The sequence below is a fragment of the Lynx rufus genome, unplaced genomic scaffold (genome assembly GCF_022079265.1).
Source record: "Lynx rufus isolate CCGP_SWC_20201006 ecotype Redwood Valley unplaced genomic scaffold, mLynRuf1.p SCAF_22, whole genome shotgun sequence".
Classification (NCBI taxonomy): domain Eukaryota; kingdom Metazoa; phylum Chordata; class Mammalia; order Carnivora; family Felidae; genus Lynx; species Lynx rufus.
In genome coordinates, this window is record NW_025814837.1 from 17,253,911 (window position 1) to 17,274,915 (window position 21,005).

The following is a 21,005-nucleotide window of genomic DNA, read 5'->3' on the forward strand; positions in this document are numbered from 1 at the left end:
AGTAACCCTTAGGACCCACTACCAACTACATGGGAGCCAGGAAAATCTGCCTTGTTCCTGGTGCCTTTTCCTACTCTCTTTCCAGGAGGGGCCCTGCGAGTGTAATGAGCAGCACCCACATTTCAGTCAAGTACCTCCCATCCCTCATGGGATGCTCTCTTGCTGAGAGAGACTCATAACTGTAATAGTCAGATGTGGTCGTCCAGGCATCGATGTATTGCTGTGCTCTATGTGCCCATCCACCCCTTCCCTTCTACCTAAAACACTATTTAAGGGAGTCATTCAACCTCAAGACTTTGTAGAGATTCAAAGCTTTTGTTGAAAAGGACACTGTAAAATGAAAGCTATATTAAGCTGTAATGAAATGAAAGCCACAGTTAAGGAAGCATGTATAAAACAAAGTTCAAAAGAGTTTCAGTGGCCACCTCATAAAATTCCAGTTGTTGCATGCCAAGCCACTGGAAAGGACTCTCCCCTGAAGCATGACTAACGTCAGGGGATCCGGATCCCAGCTGTACGTTAGAATCACTTGGGCTGCTTTGAAAATGACTTAACGTCTTGCCTCGTGCAAGATCAGATCTCTGGGGATGTCTGGGGGATATCTGCATTGGAAAGAACTGCCCAGATGCTTCTGTTGCACACTGCAGATTGGGAACCACTGGATGAGATAAGCCAAAGGCTGAAAAAGTCAAAAACAGAATCCAAAAGACTTATTCTTCATTTCTCTACCCATTGAAGTGTTAGGTGAGTCAGTGCCACCAAAAATCTACCTAAACACATGTCCTACGAGAAGCCCCAAATTCTCCCCAGTAACCATTGTGCATGTACCTGGCAGCTGATCATTGTCCACAATGTTCATTCACGTTTTCTATCCTGTTCTCGAGCCTCCTTCTGAGACCACCTGACCTCCTAATTCTCTGGGAAAAGAGAAACTCCCTAAGTTCCCCACATTCACCTCCTCTTCTTCAGGCTCAAGAGAAAAGCACTCCCTTCTCTTTTATCAAGTCTACTCCCTTCAAGTTCATTCCATGCCCCCGGCCATCAATCACCCTCCTTCTGTCCTTCACCTTGAACCTCTCCCTATAAACTAACTCTTTGCCTGCATACAAAACACTCTATTCTGCCTTCTGAAATCAAAACTAACAAAGCAATCCACCTCAATCATCTGTCACCCAGGTTCTTTCTCTGTTTTATCATAATCGAACCACCTGAAAAGAGGAATTCCCACGAACTGCCAATACTTCCTCACCTCCCATTCGCCCTTCTAGGGTCTACCGGACTCCAGCTTCCAGCCCTGTCCCTCCACTGAAATTCCCCTCACCAGAGATACCCACTGCCTCTAACTTGCTTCTCCAATGCCTCACAGCAGCTAGCAAGGTATCGCCATGCCCCCAGGATCTGGCTCCTGGCCAATAGCCGCCACTCTGCCCCCCCCCGCCCCGCCCCCCCGTTTACGTGAATCTGCCTCCAGTGGTCACAATACCCAGGATTCTCTTAGATTCCCCTAAGTCACGCTTACTCTCTTCTCTGTGCCTTTGCACATGCTTTTCCCTCTGCCTGTAATGTTTGTTCCTACAGTGTTTGTCTCTGAATTACACACAACTTAGCCTAGATGCCTCTGTCTTTTTTTTTTTTTTTTTTTTTTGAGAGAGAGAGAGAGAGAGCGAGAGAGAGCAGAGGAGGGGCAGAAAGAGAGAGAGGACAGAGGATCCAAAGCGGGCTCTGTGCTAACAGCAGAGAGCCCAATGTGGGGCTCAAACCCACAAGCCATGAGATCCTGACCTGAGCACTTAACCGACTGTCAGGCACTTAACCGACTGAGCCAGCCAGGTGCCCCCCAACAACCTTTTCCCATCTCAGTGCTGTCATGGTATTGTAACAACTATGGTTTGAGTTTCAGGGCATCTGGTTCCCTGGGGTCTTTACAGTCACAGAGAGCACAGCCAGAAAACATATATAGCGTGGTCAAAACCCAGGACAAGATCTACTCTTTAGAGGGTGTCTAAAGTTTGGGGTCCCCTGAAGCAGAGCCTGAGCAAAGATTTGAGTGCAGGTAGTTTATTTGGGAGGTGACAGAAACACCAATAATGAGGGGGGAAAGGGAAAGAGAAGACTTGGAAGGAAAGGCAGCCAATGACGTGATCTCTCTGAGCCAGTTCCCACTGTGGGCGACTGCAGAGGAGGCCTGCAGGACAGACCCGGGGAACGAGCATAGAACACACACTTCCAACAAGGGTGGGGAAAAAAAAGACACTAATTCCCAAGAGACACTGGTAAGGGACACGCCTGGGGCATTAATCCCTGAACAGCTGGCTGACCTATGGCACAAGTGCACAGCTGACTTCGGCAACCAAAGAAAGGCCTCAAAGACACGTGGGTGCTGGCATTTGGAAGCGAGGGCAGCCAACCCTGAGGGGGGTGGCGAGAGCGAAGGGGATAGGAGCTGGCAACAGGCAGCGGTTACCACAAAGGTTTTTTCTTCACCTGAAACAGATCTTGCTTGTGCACGCATCAGTGCTATAAACACAGGGGGAAAGCTGACTTCCTCCACGGGTTTCCCTAGAAAGGCAAATCAGGGAGAGTGATAAACAGAAGTTCCAAGTAGAACAGAAAACTTCCCCATTAGGTTTCTGGCTTTCATACTTCTGGACATTTGAATTCCTTTCCTGGAAAAAACTAAACCCATAAGGAAGAATCTGGTGTTTGAGAGTGTTAATAGTAGTAACACCATCTACATCATCATCTCACTGAACTCTCAGAGAAGGCTTGTGAAGTAAGGGATGGAATGTTTTTGTCCCTCAAACTTCTAGAAGATTCTAAGCCATACGACGGAAACCTTGCATGCTTGAAACTCAACTCAAATTATAGGCCCAGGACAGCAAGGAGTGGCTCAGATTCAAAGGACTTCCAAGAGCCGAAGTGTTTCCTGAAGGTGGGGGGAGGGGGATGGTGGTTTTCCCAAGGGACTTCCCTCTAATTGTGAGGAAGTGGGAAGAGACAGATTACGGGGAACAGTAGAGCAGGAGACAAACCCCACTGGGATCTGGGCTTGTCAGGAGCTGTCACAGCAGCAGCTGGGTAGTTTTGGTGCAGGAAGCAAGTCAGAAGTCCCACGGCACTTCAGCCCATGAGGGGCCTCCCCTCACCAAAGACACTGCAGAAACATGACATTAAGGATCTTATTCTCTGTTGACAGTACTGTAGTTGAATGCTAGATATGCTCACTTATTTTCCAGAGCACAGGCTATTTCTGAGGAAGTGTATTTCCTGCAGGAATAGTTAAGTACTGATATTTGCCTTAAAAAAAGAATTTTTAAAAAATATTTATGTTTGCGACAGAGAGACAGAGACAGACAGAGCCTGAGCAGTGGGGTGGGGCAGAGAGAGAGGGAGGCACAGAATCCAAAGCGGGCTCCAGGCTCCGAGCTGTCAGCACAGAGCCTGACACGGGGCTTGAACCCACGAGCAGTGAGGTCATGACCTGAGCCGAAGTCGGATGCCCAACTGACTGAGCCACCCAGGTGAACCCTGATAGTTGCCTTCTGAACGGACAACATGCCAAGCTACATCACCAGATACCCAGCTCCATTCTAACTGTCCAGGAATGCATGCTCCCTGAGTATCAAATGATGGAAAGGTTAGCGATTAATTAGCAAAAGCCTTTTGAGCAAGGGATGGTTTAATCAGTGTGTGCTGTGCTATCTGTGTGCATTCACAAAGACTGAAGCGCTGCAGAAAGTTCCGGTCCTTCCCTCTCCGAAACTCTCAGTTCTCATCTTATCAAGGACTCAATGTAGAGTAAAATAAACCACACATTCAAAATTTATGGGGAATAAAACCTTCTGGCAGTGGAAAGGTACACTTCACATTCTGAGGTCACAGAAGTCTTTATGAACAAAGGAGAAAAGAAACATTTTCAGTAAATAGTATCCATCATCTCAGGACTGTGCCCTCTGGGAAACTAATTACTCCTCACCCTGAGGATGATTAAAGGAGATATTCCAATTTTGTCTCTACTTTCTACACTCAGGCTACAGACATTCTGCTAGAATTTCAACGGCGAGGAATTAAGTTATATTGTTTGGCAAATCAAGAAAGTGGAAACATGACGTATCTGTCACCTACCACCAGTGCTATCATGACCATTATCACTCATGAAAAGAAAAAAAGTGTCCGTTTTGGATTTTTCCCATGGGGGGAGGGCTGGGCAGGGCGATGAGGGGGATAGCGACTCGAGTTTCTATCTGTGTAAGCCCTGGAAATTTTGCCTCAGTGAATCCTTGTTTAAGTTTCAATCACAAAGAAATCAAACCTATAAGATGGAGGAGGAAGCCCCTGGCTGCCCAGAGAGCACAGTACATTCTTCAAGCGCTCGGAGGAGTGCCTTGTTCCCTTCTGGAAGCATGTCCAAGGCTTGGCACTGGTTTGGAGCGCTCTGAGAGCGGCACGCTCTGCAAATCTGGCTGTCTGGGGCTTAGCATGGGTTCTTAAGGGACAAATGATAAAGCTGCCCGTGTTTTAAGTCTTAAGGTGTTGTGCAGAGTCACCCAGAGCCCTATCAGCTGGCCATGCTGTGATTCCAGGCATGTGATTTGAGCTCAGATGAGCCCAGAGCATGGTGGCTGTCTATGGGCTGGCTTGCTCCAGCAGCTGCTCCCTGTCTTGAAGACCAGGGGCAGATGTTGGTGACTTTATATTTAGCGGCACCAGACCCAAGCCCAGTTAAAAAAGATGTGAATGCAAGTGGATATATAACCTCTTAGGGGAAAAAGAATGTGGCAATAGCTCACCATAAACATGAAAATGTTCATATCCTTTGACCGGGTAGTTTTACTTCTAAGTATAAGAAAATAAGTAAGTATATATTCCCTGACAGATTCATTTTAGTGTTGCTTATGATTACAAACAGTTGAAACAACCCAGCTGTGTAAGTGGTTGGAGGTTGGTTAAATACATTATGATAAATTTATTTGATGGAATGGTCTACAGTCAAAGACCTGGGAAAATTCACCATATAGTTTTTAAGACCACATAAAAATACATACAGCATAATTGTAATTTTGTAAAGAAATACATGTGCATTTAAAATGAATACAGGGTGCCTGGCTGGCTCAGAGGGTTGAGCATCCAACTCTTAATTTCAGCTCAGGTCATGATGTCCCAGTTCGTGAGATGGAGTCCTTAGCTGGGCTCTGTACTGACAGCATGGAGTCATTGCCCTTCTCTCTCTCTCTCTCTCTCTCTCTCTCTCTCTGTCTTCCTCTCTCTCAGAGCTAAACGAACTGAAAAAAAATTTTTAAAAATAAAAAGAATATAGACATGTAACTAAAGACCTACAGGTTTCTGAGTGATGAGCTATGGGTGATTTTTATGCTTTTCTGCATATTCTGATTTTTCTATAATGAACACATATGCCAGTTGTATTCAATACAATAATGCTATTTAGAAGTGGTTCCACTCATATGCTGGCTTTAAGCCTATCATTTGTAAGAAAGAATCTGGCCTTTCTGGGGCTAGCACTGACTTACCTAAAGTTGGAGAGCCCCGGGAGCTGGGAGAGAGACAGGAGTCCATGTGGTAGGGAGGGCAGAGCTGGGGCTTGGGGATTTTGCAGCGCAACACGGCGTGGGGGGTGGCACAGAAAGGAGCTGAGTCAAGGCCTCTGTGGGGAAGTGAGACCACTTCCCACACGGGAGGAGGGGAACGTCAGCATGTTCTGTCCAGGGCCATCGTCCTCTGCCACGGGGTTATTGCCAGTGTGACAAAAACTCAACCCCCCTTGTACTGAGAAATGAGGTCAAGAGGTGCCCTGGGAGATGCTACAGGAAGCGGCCCATGAAGGCACACGCACGACTGCTTCCTAGTCACCTGATGTCCCTGAAGTGACTGTTCAGGGAATAGTGCCGTGCTGTTGGCTTTCTCACAGTGCAGGCCCCATTTTCCCCTGACCGGAAGGACACCAACTGTGGACCTCTCATGAACTGGCCAGAGCCGGCCACCAGTGCACCCACTGTCCCTACTTAGCCTCTCAGCCCAAGGTCAGCCCAAGTTGTGAGAGACTTTGAGCCAGGGAGAGGACACCAGTGATAATATCTGTATGGCACTTCACAGTTTACAAATAATTGTGCTGATGGTTTAGTTAAGAGCTGTAAACGTTCCTTTCAGGGAACACACATTTACGATCTGAGAACAGGCATGTTGAGGGCTTCCTGTTTCCTTAACTGTCATTCTGTCTGTGACACTCTGTGCCTTCTGGTGGCTGGGATTATACTCAGAAAAGGCAGATGGACAGCTGGTCTTCAAGCTATTACAAAATGGAAGGAAAACCAGCGGTATTAGGTGAATTTGCCGTCCCTTTATGATGAATCTAGGAAGGGCTCAGGAATAATCAGCACTAATAAATAACTCTGTAGAGTCAATTAGATTAACACCAGGAAGCCAAAGAGAGAACCACCCATTTAGTGTAGTTAGTGCCAAGACGGGTACAATGGATGCTCTTCATGAAGACTCAGAATCTGGGTGGTAAATAACTGATGGAAGTTTCCAGTTAAAAGTCAATGTCTTCAGAAAACATATAACTTAAGGTCATGTAATTCAATCCCTGAGTCAGCATAGCATCGCTAAGGCCTACCAGCCAGCCACTGTTGAATACTCCCTGTAATGGGGAACCTGCTACCTCTCCTGGAGAATATTCCATGGTTGCATAGATACAGGTGTTAGAAAGCATGCCCACAGGACTGCAGTGTGACAGTCAAAGAAGAGCACTGAGTTGAAGAGAATGTGGCTCCATTTCAGAGGTGGAGGGCAGGTAGGTGTAAGGATACCACAGAGGATGACCATATCCAAAGTTTAGATTTATTCTTTTTCTTCTGAGGGACAAACACTATGTAGAAGACACAGAAATGCTTACATAGTCTTCTTCGTTAGGAAGAGCGGTGCTGGTTAATTATATTGGTCTAGTACATGTCTCATTGTAGATTAAACAGGAAGTGATTCCTCCTTCCTGTTGACTTCTGTTAGCTTGCCACACAAAGCTTTAATTATAGAATGTATATCCATCTCAGCTCCCCTGTGGGATAGTTTTTGCCCTCAAGGAATTGATAGTCATAATCTAGACTTGGTTGGTAGCAGACTGTACATGGGAAGCCAAGGGGAAATATAGGTCCATTAATTCGGTTTGTTAGTTATTTACTATTTTGTGAATATTGTGTGTCTCCCAAGTTGGACTGCATATTCCTTTAGGGCAGGAATTATGTCTTCTGCCGAACAGTATATCCAACACTGAGCACACACAGTGCCACACAAGTCTGTGCTTCATAATTATCTGTAGAAAACTGTGTTGTGGGTAGCACACTGAACAGGTGCTAAAGAATTAGTATGATTAACAGTGGCCAACAAGCCATTGGCTTAACGCTAATCAAACGTCCCCATTTAAAGAGTACACTGCATTTATTTAACCCCATTAAGTTACAACCCCATAACACATGTCAATTTTTGTGTTTTTAAAGTGCTTTAAAAGATATTTATTTTTTCACCAGGTGGAAAATAATGTCCTTTAAAAGGCATTTAATGTTTAGTGGAAAATGATATTACCAAAGCATGTAACAAGTTGTTCATCACCTTCAAGACACGGAATTTTTATAAATACACAGGTAACACTGAGTGCCAAAATGATGGGTGTGCATGGTCAGAGTACGAAATTAGACTTGCTGTTCATCCCATCTAGATGGTGTCTTAAGTCAAGAATGATCTTGAGCAGAGACAGGGAGGTATGTTGGGTAACTGTGCTTTTGAAGGTGACTTCCCTTGCTGTCTGATAGGTTTGTGTTAGTGATCAGGACAGCCATTCAGACTGACAGATCCCTGGACGTCCATGGCTTCAGTGACAGGGATAGGAATGTGGTTGACTTGAATATTCTTCAGACAGCCAAAAAATGATTTCCACACAGGGAGCTTCAGCGTCTTCAAATGGGCTTCAAGAGAAAAGGAGAGGCATTCCATGAGTGTGAATGTGCCCAATTTAGAAAATCGTCTTATTAGAGCTAAAGGGACCGAGGATCTCAGGCCAGCCAGCCACCTCCTCCTTTGAGCTGGCACCCCACGCCCCTGCCTGCTGTGATAAATCACCAACAAGGCTACTTATTCTTCAAGTTCTTCAAAGAAGCAAATTCCACAGCCCAAATCAATAGATAATAACTCTGAACACTAGTGCTTTTTATGGGTCATGGAAGACCCATAAAATTAATAAACTCTCCGGAGGAACATCAAACAAGGAAGAATGACAAGGCTCTTTCCAGGCAAAATTCCAGAACCTGCCTGGTTCTCCCATTCTGGCCCCGCAAAGCTTAATAACTCATCAGTAAAACTAAATGTCTGGGGAGGAGAGACCAGTTTTTAGCCCCTTTCCTGATTCTTTGCTGCTATCAGGCTTGTAGGTAAAGGTAGCCTCTTAAGAGAGGCTTATGAACGACAGGCTTGTGACAGGAGAAGCAGCAGCAATGTGGCCTGGGCTATACAATGTGCCCATTGCTACCAATTGGGTTTTCCCATGTGTTGGAGCAAAGAGCCTCACTGTCTCCACTGTCCAGCCAACGGCTGCCCAGCTAATAACCCATGGCTGGGGCACTGATTTGTTCGGTTAAGATGGAAATGTTAAGAGCTGACGTGGGGCAACGTGGGTATAGAAGCCAGGACAAGAGTTACCTGGAATGCCTCCAATGTACAGTGGCTCCTGAGTGCTGGCAGGTGGGAAGGGGAGCCGTCCAGCTGTGTAGCTATTCTCTGTGTCCAGTTCCAGGTGCAAGATGTGTTGTTTTATGGTGACTGGTGGGAAAGGAAGCTGGTCAGGTTGATTACCTGAGGACAGCCCTGCCCAATGTTTAATGACTACACTAGGGCTTCACCACGGGCTTCTTTTCAACCCATTGCTGTGGCAACACTATTGCTAGGAATTCCGTCAACCTAGACACAAATTCAACTAGTTTTTCAACACTAAGTGGGATTTAGATGCTTTCACATACGTTGCAGGATTTAATCCTTCAAATGAATCTGTGAGGAAGATATGGTCACTCTTCTTTCCCAGATAAGAGATTGTGACTCTCAAGCATTGAGGAGCCTGACAAGACGGCTTGGTTATAAGTTGAATGAGTTGGGATTCCAGCTGCTCTCTCCAGAAGCCATCTTTATTTCACGAGATCTTAGCTTCCTTCCAGGGAGATGCTGACTTCTGAAAACTGAGTTGCTTTTGACCCTCCAAATAAAATTCCTCCAGTGTGAATAATCCTAACTAATTGCAATGTAGTCAGCATTCAAATTAGACAAGAGACTACTCTTCTTTTTTGAAAAGGTATGTTAGCCAATACGGTTTAATATATTACCAAACCAATGTGCACAAGTTATTCATAAAACAGCAGATTTGGTTTGGGAGGCTATGCCTAATCTCCTCCCAGTGGTTTGTCTAAATCGTTTGTAGTAGTATTAAATGGACTTGAACAATAGCAAGAGCAAATACTTCCTGGGCACTTACTGCATATTGGACACTGTTGTGCACTTTACATACATTGTCCCATTTGATTTTCACCACCCTGGGAGGTGGGCCCTATTTTATCTCCATTGTGTTGAGGGGGGAAACTGAAAATAAAGAGCAATTAAGTGGCTTGCCCAAGGTCACTTAGGTAAGGGCCGGAACTGAGATGTGATCTCTGTTCCTTTCGATTTCAGAGCCAAAATCTAAATCATAATGTTATACCGCCTTGAAAACACAGATTATCAGTTTTCTGAGCTCAAAAAGAAAATTCTCTGTATGTTACAGAGAACAGGTTGCAGCAGCCACGAATTGCATAAATGCAGCCAGGGCTGAGAATGGACATCTTCTCACCATGTCAGTCTGGTGGACTGAGCCGGGTCATATGCTAATGGATTGATAAAGCGAGGCTGTATCTGGGACATTCAAATCCAGATGGAAAGGGACACTGTTTCAGGGTGTGAACAACAGGCCACTGGACATCATACCTGTCACCGAGTGCCACCGCCCGTCACACAGAGACTGCTTTGGTGTAACTGATGTCAAGATGCCCCCCGCCTCACTGTCCACAGAGGCCGTGACCTGGAAGACACATGCATTTTCCTATTTCCTTCAGAAAGGCTGCTGGAGCCAACTTCCCTGCCTTCTTTCCTTCCCACCGCTTGTCACCCTGAGGGCCCTGAAGCACCTTAGACGTGGCCCCTCCCTCTCGCACCAGGTGATCACAGGAGGGCCAAGGCTTTGCAAGAATCTCTCTGCCGAGTCCCTTCCAGGAAGCAAGCTGCAAAGCCAAGGCCAGGCCTGAAGTTGCTGCCAAAGGTGACGAGCTCTTCCCTCCCAATCCAAACCCCTCCTCTGTCAGGCTCTACTCAAAGGTCACTGATCAGCAGGGAAGATCCTCCTCAAGCTATTGATAGGCAACTGCGGCCACAGTTCTGTTTAGAAGGACACAAAATTTGGAAGGCAAAAATGCTGGCTGAGGCCTACGCCCTGCTGCGAGGGCCAGACAATTAGAATAATTCCATGAATGCATGCCTTAGGGTTGTAGCTCAAGGAATTCAGCAAGCTAACTGATTGCACTTGTACTGGGCACGTGTCAGGGGTCAGGCACTCATGCTAGCGTGCAGAATCCCACAGTCCCACTCTCTGGACCAGGGCCAAGGGCTGAACCAAGGTGAACAAATACCAGGACTAAAATAAGCAAATTGGTAACTAATTTGCATTTAATTTGCATGTAGCTAGACAGCAAGGCCAATTCTCAGGCAATTTTCCAGCTAAACAATGTCACTGCTGTTATGAAGGTCATCGTGTCTTGATTTTTGTGTATGCGATTATTTCCTCTCCAGAAGCTCTCGTGGAGCCCTACTGCCCCGCTCCCCTGAAAAGCCAGCCTTCTCTCAAGGCCAGCAAGCAGGTAGTTGCTTGCTCCTCTGGCCTACCAGAGGCCAGCTCAGACTTAAAGGCTGCACCTCAAATAGAATATGTTCTAGGAGTTTGGGCTATTTTATTTCCTTCTCTAGTTTCCCCCTCACAGTTAAGCTGTGGAAGGGTAGAAGTAAAGGAAAATGGCATATTATGGCTAAATAGAAGATCACAGGCCCAAAATGGAGCCACTTAGGCCGACTCACCAAACCAGTGCTTAATATCTAACCCAACTGAAGCTTCAACCTTCCCCAGAAATGTGGTCTTGATAGGTCAGTCAGGAATTTTCTGAACAGCACCAATGACAACCTGTCACATGGACTTCTCCAACCCCCCAAAGAAATGTAAGGTAATCTACCTAATAAGACGCTTTCCTCTAAATGGAAGGTAACCTTGTCTGGAACAGTCCTTTCCTTTCTTTTGCTAATGAGTTCCTTGCCCCACCGTCATTCCTATAAAAACCTTCCATTTTGTACAACTCCTCAGAGCTTCTCTCTATTTGCTAGATGGGATGCTGCCTGATTCATGAATCAATTAATAAAGTCAATCAGATCTTCAGATTTATTCGGTTGGATTGCTGCTCTTTAACATTATCAATCTTGGCCTTGAGGCCTTCCTGGAACGATTTGGTTTTTAAAAGAGTTTTTGAAAAGGAAAGAGATATAACCTGGTGGTGAAACTAGGGTATTGGCCAGGCCCCCGAGTGACAGGCAGGAGGAAGCAGCAGAAGTGTCCACTGAAGGAGGAATCCCTTTAAGCCAAAGGGAGCCTGGAGCGGAGAGACCCGGGGCCAGCTTGGCTGCAGGGACCAGATAGGTTGGTGAGTGGTATAGGGAGCATAAGGGCAATCTGAAACTGATTCAGTGGATACCAGGCCGTGGGCGTGGGCATGACATCGTGTAGACAGCTGGTGAGAACAACTATCTCATGAGTTCTGGTGCTGCCCTTATGAATAAAAGTAGAGATATGACAAGGGTGAAGGGGAGGAGAGAAAAATGAACATTTATTGCGTATCATAGTTGCTATTCTCTTGTCAAAAGCCCTGAGATATAAACATTATTATCCACATTTTAAAGACAGAGTCTGAAAGAGGTGAAGTAACTTCTCCAGGGCCATATAACTAAGTGGTGCAGTTAGAATTCAGCCCAAGATGATGAACAGGAAACACAATGACCAAATGACTTGTTAAAGGAAAATAGTAAGTTAGCCCTCAAGTCGGGTCTCTATTTTTTTTTTTTTTTGAGAGAGAGACAGAGAGAGAGCGTGAGAGGAGGAAGGGCAGAGAGGGGCGGGGAGATGGAGAATCCCAAGGAGGCTCGACACTGCCAGTGCACAGCCGGGACCCAGAGCTCAAACCCATGAAGTTGTGAGATCGTGACCTGAGTTGAAACCAAGAATCAGATGCTTAACCAACTGAGCCACCCAGGCGACCCTGAAGTCAGGTCTCTTAAAACAAGATTGGATCCTACTCCGTCACAACTCCACCTACTGTGGTCTCCAGAAACGAATGTGGTCCTAATGCAAACCCATAGATCCCGTCCCCCCACTGTCATCAAACTGTACGCACCTTTCCTGCCTCCATATAAACACATAGGTGCTTCCCGGGCTGACTTCCAACGTGCATTAGGATGCCAGTGAGGCTTCTTGGGCGAATGCTGAAGACAAGCTTAAATTCCGGCCCCAATAACACAGAGTTAGCTTCCAAAAGAAAGTAAAACAGTTAAAACATTGTAATTCAAGAAAAAGGATGGAGTTCTTCAGACTCAAAGACATAAACTGTTCCAAACTGCCCCTTACCCAGGATGATATGACCTCCTTCTTGGGAGAAATAAATGCCTTTCTCCACAGAGCCACTCAAGCAGGGGGACACAGCAACGCTTGCAGCAATGGTGTTTAGGGGTTTCAGATTCAACTGAAAGTTCCTCAGGCACCCCACAAAGCTGTTTGGGGGGAGGCTCTGCAACCAAGCAGAAGAGAAAGCAAACTTTATTAAGCCAAAACTCCCAGAGACATATGGGCAGCCAAGGTTAAAGGCAGGGCAACTGTCTGCCAAAGGGGTTTGGGTGGGGGGGGGCAGAATTCATCCATCCTGCTTCAGAGAGTCAGGTGGGCCTGACTGTTGCATTTGGCTCCCTGCTCACACTGCCTAGAAAACCCTGGATACCAGACATCCGGTGGGTGGCCGAAGTTTGAGGCCAAAGTTTGAGGGCACCAAGTGGTATGTATGCAAGGGGCAAGGGCAGTGGAGGTCGCTAGCTAGTGCTGGTCAGTGACCTGACCCTGGTCCACATGACAGGGCTACAACAAGGGAAATCTCCGCCTTCCAGTATATAGATATCACTGTCTCTTTGCAGGTACAAACCACTTCTTAGAGTTTAATGAGCCTATGCGATTGCTTAATGCAGGGCAGCTGACTGAAAAAGGGGCCAAAACATTCCAAAAATAATAAAGTGCAAAAAAGCTTCCTAAATTGTTGGGCTCAGTGCACCACCAACAAATCATGAGTGCTGTGGAGTTAAAATAAGACACAAGGCAGAGCATCAGTGGGCATGCATGGAGCACCCAAAGGTGGCCTGGAACAAGGGCTCCTCACCTAGGGCCCCTGTGTGCACCTCCAGGGTTCTGTGATCTCTTAAATTATATAGCAGATGCTCTCTGCATGTGCATTTTCCTGGGAAGAAAGACTACCTTTCCTCTTTAAATTTTTTAAAATTTATTTATTTTTTTTTTTTTTAAATTTTTTTTTTTTTCAACGTTTATTTATTTTTGGGACAGAGAGAGACAGAGCATGAACGGGGGAGGGGCAGAGAGAGAGGGAGACACAGAATCGGAAACAGGCTCCAGGCTCTGAGCCATCAGCCCAGAGCCTGACGCGGGGCTCGAACTCACGGACCGCGAGATCGTGACCTGGCTGAAGTCGGACGCTTAACCGACTGCGCCACCCAGGCGCCCCTAAAATTTATTTTTGAGAGAGAGACAGAGCATGAGTGGGGGAAGAACGGAAAGAGAAGGAGACACAGAATCCGAAGCGGGCTCCAGGCTCCAAGCTGTCAGCAAAGAGCCCAATGAGGGGCTCGAACCCACGAACTGCCAGCTCGTGACCTGAGCTGAAGCCAGATGCTTAACTGACTGAGCCACCCAGGTGCCCCAAAAGACTGTAACTTTTAAAATTGTTTTCAAAAAAAATTGAAGAATCACTGAATAAAATCCTTAGACTCCCTTCCAAAATAAATGCTTTTAGGACCCTGGAATCCTACACAACAGATGCACTATGTGATAATTTTAAGACATGGTGATATTAGGGATGCATATGGTGTCAGTGTCAACAATAAACTACCGACTGGACTCCCTATGAAATTTTTAGTTTCTTAAAATTTACCACCTTATGCAATGAAGAGCCTGTATCCGAAACCAAGCTCAGACTCTGCAGGGAAGGTCATCGCCTAACACTGAATTCCTACGGGCGACTGCAGGTTGTGGTACTCAGAGGCAGACATTGACTGGATGTTGCCTGCCCTCTGAAACAATGTGGAGCAGAGTAACCCGTGGTTTGCATCCTCGGGTGGAGGGGATGTTGCAAAAAGAAACTTGGTTCCTAAGAATGATATAAATGGGGTACTACAGATTGTCCCACAGATTAGGATGCTGACTATGACTTATCCAGGACAAAAGAATATCCATACTGTGCTCTTGAATAGCTACCCCATCCTGTGATTTCTCTGAGAGGGAAATAGTTACATACAGAGGTTGCAGAAAAGCAAACATTTACATTGAGGATTCTCCTTAGCAATTAATGCTATATATTATGCATGTATTATACAATATATCACATATATATTATATATCATATAATATTCATTATATAATGCATATTATAGAATATTATATGTAGTATTAATATATGGCAATTATATATAACTTTATTACATATTATACATATACATAATACAGTACATATATGTATAGTATATATGTATTATACATGTATTGTATATGTATATAATATATAATATGCATGTATATATGTATAATATATAATAAAGCAAAACACTACTTTATGACATGCTGGAGGCTGCTTCAGATTCTGTCTCTCCCTCTCTCTCTGCCCCTCCCCTGCTCACACTCTGTCTCTTTCTCTCTCAAAAATAAACATTAAACGAAAATTTTAAAGTATTTTGAGATTCTTGAATATCTTATATAATTATAATCATTACCTATTAAAATGTTTTAATTAAGATATAATTGACATATAACATTATATTTTTTTTCAGGTGTGCAGCATAAGTGCTTCTATATATAATTAGTGCTGTGAATACCATAATAAGTCCAATTAACATCCATCACTACACATAATTACAAACTTTTTTTTTCTTATGGTAAGAACTTTTATGATTTACTTTCTTACCAACTTTCAAATATAGAATACAGTATTATTAACTATTAACTGTGGTCGCCATGCCTTATATCCCAAGACTTATTCATTTTATTTATTTTATAACTGGATGTTTGTACCTTCGTTTAAAAAATTTTTTTTCTAATGTTTATTTATTTTTTGGAGACAGAGAGAGAGGATGTAAGTGGGGAAGGGGCATTGAGAGGGGGAGACACAGAATCTGAAGCAGGCTCTAGGCTCTGAGCTGTCAACACAAAGCCTGACACAGGTCTCGAACCCAAGAGCCGTGAGATCATGACCTGAGCCAAAGTAGGACGCTTAACCCACTGAGCCACCCAAGTGCCCCTGGAAGTTTGTACCTTCTAACCACTTTCATGATTATATTATAAGGTGAATTATTTTTATATACAGTTCTGAAGCACGACTGTTTTTGGCATGAAATGCTCACCATGCTGTGTGGTTACCATTTGTCACCATACAAAGTTATTACAATATTATTGACCGGGTTCCCAATGCTGTACTTTTTATCCTGGTGAATTATTTATTTTACAACTGGAAGTTTGTACCTCTTAATTCCTTTCTCCTATTTGGCCCATCTGCCACCCTCCCCCGCCCCCCCACCACCCCACCGACTTCTGCCAACCACCAGTTTGTTCTCTATATTTATGAGTTTATTTCTTTTTTGCTTGTTTATTCATTTGTTTTTGTTTTTGTTTAAGATTCTACATATGAGTGATATCATATGATATTTGTCTTTCTCTGTCTGACTTATTTCACTTGGCAAAATAGCCTCTAGGTCCAGCCATGTTGTCACAAATGGCAAGATTTCATTCTTTTTTATGGCTGAGTAATATTTCATTGTATATATGTCCCACTTCTTCATCTATTTATTTATCAGTGGACGCTTGGGCTGCGTCCAATATCTTGGCTATTGTAAATAATGCTGCAGTAAACACAGGGGTGCATAGATCTTTTCAAATTAGTGTCTTCGTTTTCTTTGGGTAAATACCCAGCAGTGGAATTATTAGATTGCACAGTATTTCTCTTCTTAATTTTCTGAGTAATCTCCACACTATTTTCTATGGTGGCTGTTCCAGTTTGCATTCCCCCCCCCAACAGTGCGCGAGAGTTCCTTTTTCTCCATTTCCTCGCCAGCTCTTGTTATTTCTTGTCTTTTTGATAACAGCCTTTCTGTCAAGGGTGAGGGGATATCTCATTGTGCTTTTGATTTGCATTTCCCTGATGATGAGCGATGCTGAGCATCTTTTGTGTGTTGGTGAAACATAAATATTTACCTTTGGTTTCCATGAGGGAGGTGATCCCAGGTAAACTGGTGCTCTGAGGCCGAAGGTGGAATTTCCAGGCAAACTTCCTTCCTGGGCCCTCAGACCATCCACAACCAAGTGCCCCTTTTCTCCATCTTGCCCAAACACCACCTTAAGAGTAAAGAAGATAAATTAATCATTTTTTATCTTTGACAATTGGTGATGTATTTTATTATTGGTCACAGCACATTTTTTAAACAATGTTTTTCTTTTTCTTCAAGGAGCTTTAAAAAATTAGAAAATTTTCTCCCTAATATTGTCATCATCATCACCATTTTGTGAGATTATGGTGGATATTGAATAGAGTAAGCCAGAAAAGTGAAATTTGAAAAAAAGGATTCCTTGAAAGTCAACTACTAAAAAGATACACTTGATCTAGAAACTTATGCAAAAGAGAAACAAATGAAGAGCACAGGAGTGTAAATGAAGACACACCCAGGCAACAAAGGGGAAGGAATAGTTTGTGCAGAGCTAAGAAGGGAAGCATCTCCCTTCTACACGGCTCTTGGAGCAAGGGGCCAGTGGCTACTTCTTTACTAAAAGGGAGCACACATTTTAAACTCTTTGCTAAACGTCTGGGGTGGACCCTGCCATCTCATGGCTACGAGACTATTCATTAATGACTCCCCAACTTATACTCCCAGCTGTGACCTCTGGCCTCTCCACCTGTCTACTGACAGCTGGGCTTGAATGTCTGACAGGCAACTCACCCCAAGGATGTTCACAGCAGAACCCGTCCTCTTCCCCAGCTCTAAAATGCTCCTTCCCCGGCCACAGCTCCTGCGTCTCAGTACCAGTCCCTCTGTTGACCCAACTGCTGGCCCCAAATCACAGGACTTGATACTGACTCCTCTTTCTCTCACGCTCCACGTGCAATCCACCAGCAAACCCTCTCGGTTTTCAGAGCACATCCTGGACAGTGCACTTCTATCCACGATCGTGGAGGCCTCTTGAAGCAAAGGCAGTAGCGTCCATCTGGCTGCCTTACTTCCATGCTTACCCACACTTCATCTCTTCAAGCTAAAGGCAGCTTTGAAAATATACATCTGTTCATGCAATGGTCCTTTTTTAGTTTAATACTCTTCAGAAGCATCAGAGACACTCAGAATAAAATCTGAGTCCTCAGCTTGGTTTCAAAGCTGGTATGATCTGGGCCCTGCCTCATTCTTGAATCCCATCTCTTATCCTTTTTGTTCTGTTCACTCAACTGATCCCTATCTCAGGGTCTTTGGGCTTGCTGTTCCCTCTGCCTGGATCACCCTTTCTATAACTTCAAGTGACTGTCACCTCCCAAAGGAAGTTTTGCTTTACTACCCTATCTGAAATAGTTCCCACACTCAGCCACTTCCTTACCTTGCTCTAATACTTTCTCCAAGCACCTACCAATATCTGACATTATATCGGGTATATTTGTTTATGTGCTGTAGGATGGCAGCTCATTAAATATTTGTTGAAAGACTAAGTGAATATAACTTGTCAAGCTGCTTACATTTTTTGAGATCTAGTTCCCTCATCAGGAAAAAAAAAAAAAAGGTCCCTTTTGTCTTAAATTGAATTTTTCTTCAAATCTGGATGCCTTCAGGGAAGATCTGGAATGCTAGAGATCTCGGTCTTTAAGCTTGTGCTATCCAGAAGGCATTCCAGGCTCAGAGAGGGGCCTGGAGACCCAGACATGGTCTTGACAGACAGAAATTGTCCAGGAAGCAGGGGTGGGAAGGGGGGTAGGGGACACAGCCCAGGGAGGCAGGGCGAGGACCCCGAAGAAGTGGTCAGTAAAGCCCATCTGGGCACTGAGGCATCCGTGCACAACATCCTCGCCCGGCACATGCAGCCATTTCCTGTGCGAAGACATGGGGGTGCCCAGTGCCTCCGGCCACACGGGCTCTCCCAGCGCTGTGCTTCTGTGGCTGGCAGAATGTGGACACTCCTTTCCAGGTACTCCATAGTGAATTCTGTAGCAGGGGGAGGGGCTCACACAGCCCCAGGTCTTACCGTGTGCCATTTCCCATCATTGCACTTCTCTTTGCTTTTGAGCCTCAGCTTTTTCCCTCCTGCCCCCAAAGCAAAGATGAGTCGTCCCTTTGAAAGATAAAGAGCCATATAGGAACTCTTAGTGCCCGTGTAAAACACGAGCCCTCTGGAGGAGGCTGTCCGCATGTCCACAGCAAACAGTGACCTGTCAGGAAAATAAAGCAAAAGGCAAAGAAGGAGAATAGATGTGTTTAGTGTTCTTCTGAGTCCCTGAAGCCAGGAAAGGGGATGAGGCACAGATACCCAAACCCCCATGATTCAAATGCATGAACTAAGGCATGTACTGATTAAATGACCTATTACTTTAGAAAATTTTAAAAGCCATTGTAGCCTAGCTGTTAAAAGTTTTATGTATAATTTTCTTACTATATTGGGGAATAATGAGCAAACTCTAGGGTAAACCTAGACGGCGGTGTAAGCTCCAGCATATGGCAAGAACGAAGATGCCCTACTTTTTAAAAAAAATCTGCACTTAAACAAATCATGGTAAGTTATATACATCATTTGACATTTCAACCTTTATAAAGTGTATAGGAGCATTAAGTACATTTACATGACTGTGCAACCAGTGTCCAGAACTCTTTTCACCTTGCAAGACTGAAACTCTGTACCCAGCAAACAACACTTCTGCATTCCCTGTCCTCTGTACCACTGGTGACCACCATTCTACTTCCTGTCTCTCTGAATTTGATTACTGAGATCTCTCACATAAGTGGAATTACACAGTATTCGCCTTTCTGTGACTTACAGCTCATTTCACTTAGCAGCCAGTCACTTTTTAACCCAGTGAATATCATTCTATTTTGTATATGTGCAAGGAGTGGAACATTGTAAGGGGAAGTTGTGTGTGTGTGGGGGGGGGAGTAATTTGAATAACAAGGATTTGATTTAAGCATCAGGTAAGCATTTTCTTTCTGTTAGACATATTTAACACAGAGGCGGGAAAGTACAGACACACCTTCTCCCATCCACCTTTATGTTTCTTGGACCTTAATATCCCAGCTACAATGGAACAGGAATTAAGCAAGCATCACACAGTAAAAGCAAAGAGTGAAAGTGAATATTCCTTTGCATGATGGTTACATATCATATGGACATCTGGTTGAGCAAGATTAATTTTGCAGAAGAACTCACATTCACTCACTTACCCACCCACCCATCCACCCATTTATTCATTCATCCAACAATATTTAATGAGAGTGTAGTATGTATGAGGCCCTGCGGTGGGCACTGGGAATACAATGATGGATGTTTCATTCTTAGCTGTTTCTGATGCATAGGTGCACTGACAGGGGTACCCAAAAGTGCAGCGTGACAAGGTGGTGGAGGACGCAGGTTACCAGTAGGCTGTCATCATCCACTCCTTTTGGTTTATGTCTAAGCGCAACCCAGACAGAGGGCAGGAACTAGGTCTCTCCTGCTTGAAGCTCTATCTCCAGTGCCTTGTACACAGCAGGCAGTCAACACATAGTTCAGCGGAACTGAATAGTTAACTGAATAGCTGAACGAAATGGTAAATGGAAAACTCAGAGGCAGAACCAGGAAGCGGAAGAAAAAAATGACACTGTTACTTCTCTTTGCTTTTTAATACTGTGAGGTTGAGCAAACACTGAGATGCTTTAATTTTTCAGATTAGCAAGTTTCCTTGAGGGTGATGTTCTTCAAAATGAAAAAGAATCTATATTTGTTAAATTAAACCAACCAGATGGTGACACCGCTCAATATTTCTCTTGGTGTAGCTGCGTGCGGAGGTTTAGAGAATGAGGGTTAGCCAATTTAAGGAGGATATTCGAACTTGCTACAGAATTAAAGTACTTTACATATGTGGGCTTGGTTATCAGACTTGACATTTGCTTTTCAGAGTTATTTCTTAAAGCAGCGTTCTTTCATAAAAGGCTAACTGACTAACACCCAAAAAAGACGGCACTATATTCAAATCCCAGCATATGATACTGTAGCTATGACGCTTCATTGCTGGTGGATAGGAGAATAAGGCAGGGAGAGAAGTGGCATTTTTATGCATTCGTCACAAGGATAAAATAGTGGTGCAGCATTTTAAAGGAGAGGCCAAAAATTGCCAGGATATAAATTAGAATGAGAACGATGGAAGAGCCCATATTCTGGACTGGTAGCATCCTGGAAATACACTCCGATTGCTAGAATATTTGAGACTAATATAATTCAAAAGTTACATCGGCTAATGATTACTCTTTTCCACTTTCCCTTTAAAAATGTTCGTTTTTCCCATTTATTACATATAATTTAGTGTTGCAAGGGAAGGTGCTGGGGTCAAATCCTCAGAAGAAGCCAG

General features: G+C 44.4%; 1 protein-coding gene across 2 annotated transcripts in view; it reads right to left on the reverse strand.

Annotated features, from left to right (window-relative positions):
• Nucleotides 1-7,342: 7,342 nt before the first annotated feature.
• Nucleotides 7,343-21,005, reverse strand: part of LAMA3 (laminin subunit alpha 3) — a 274,852-nt gene continuing 261,189 nt past the window's right edge. For both annotated transcript variants that reach the window (XM_047087081.1, XM_047087082.1), the window contains 7 exons: nucleotides 18,656-18,839; nucleotides 16,634-16,774; nucleotides 12,743-12,902; nucleotides 12,513-12,643; nucleotides 10,012-10,105; nucleotides 8,704-8,823; nucleotides 7,343-7,973 (listed from right to left, as the gene is read on the reverse strand). In XM_047087081.1, coding sequence (XP_046943037.1) covers nucleotides 7,828-7,973; nucleotides 8,704-8,823; nucleotides 10,012-10,105; nucleotides 12,513-12,643; nucleotides 12,743-12,902; nucleotides 16,634-16,774; nucleotides 18,656-18,839 — 976 coding nt within the window. In that variant the 3' untranslated portion in view covers nucleotides 7,343-7,827. The remainder of the gene's footprint in view (nucleotides 7,974-8,703; nucleotides 8,824-10,011; nucleotides 10,106-12,512; nucleotides 12,644-12,742; nucleotides 12,903-16,633; nucleotides 16,775-18,655; nucleotides 18,840-21,005) is intronic.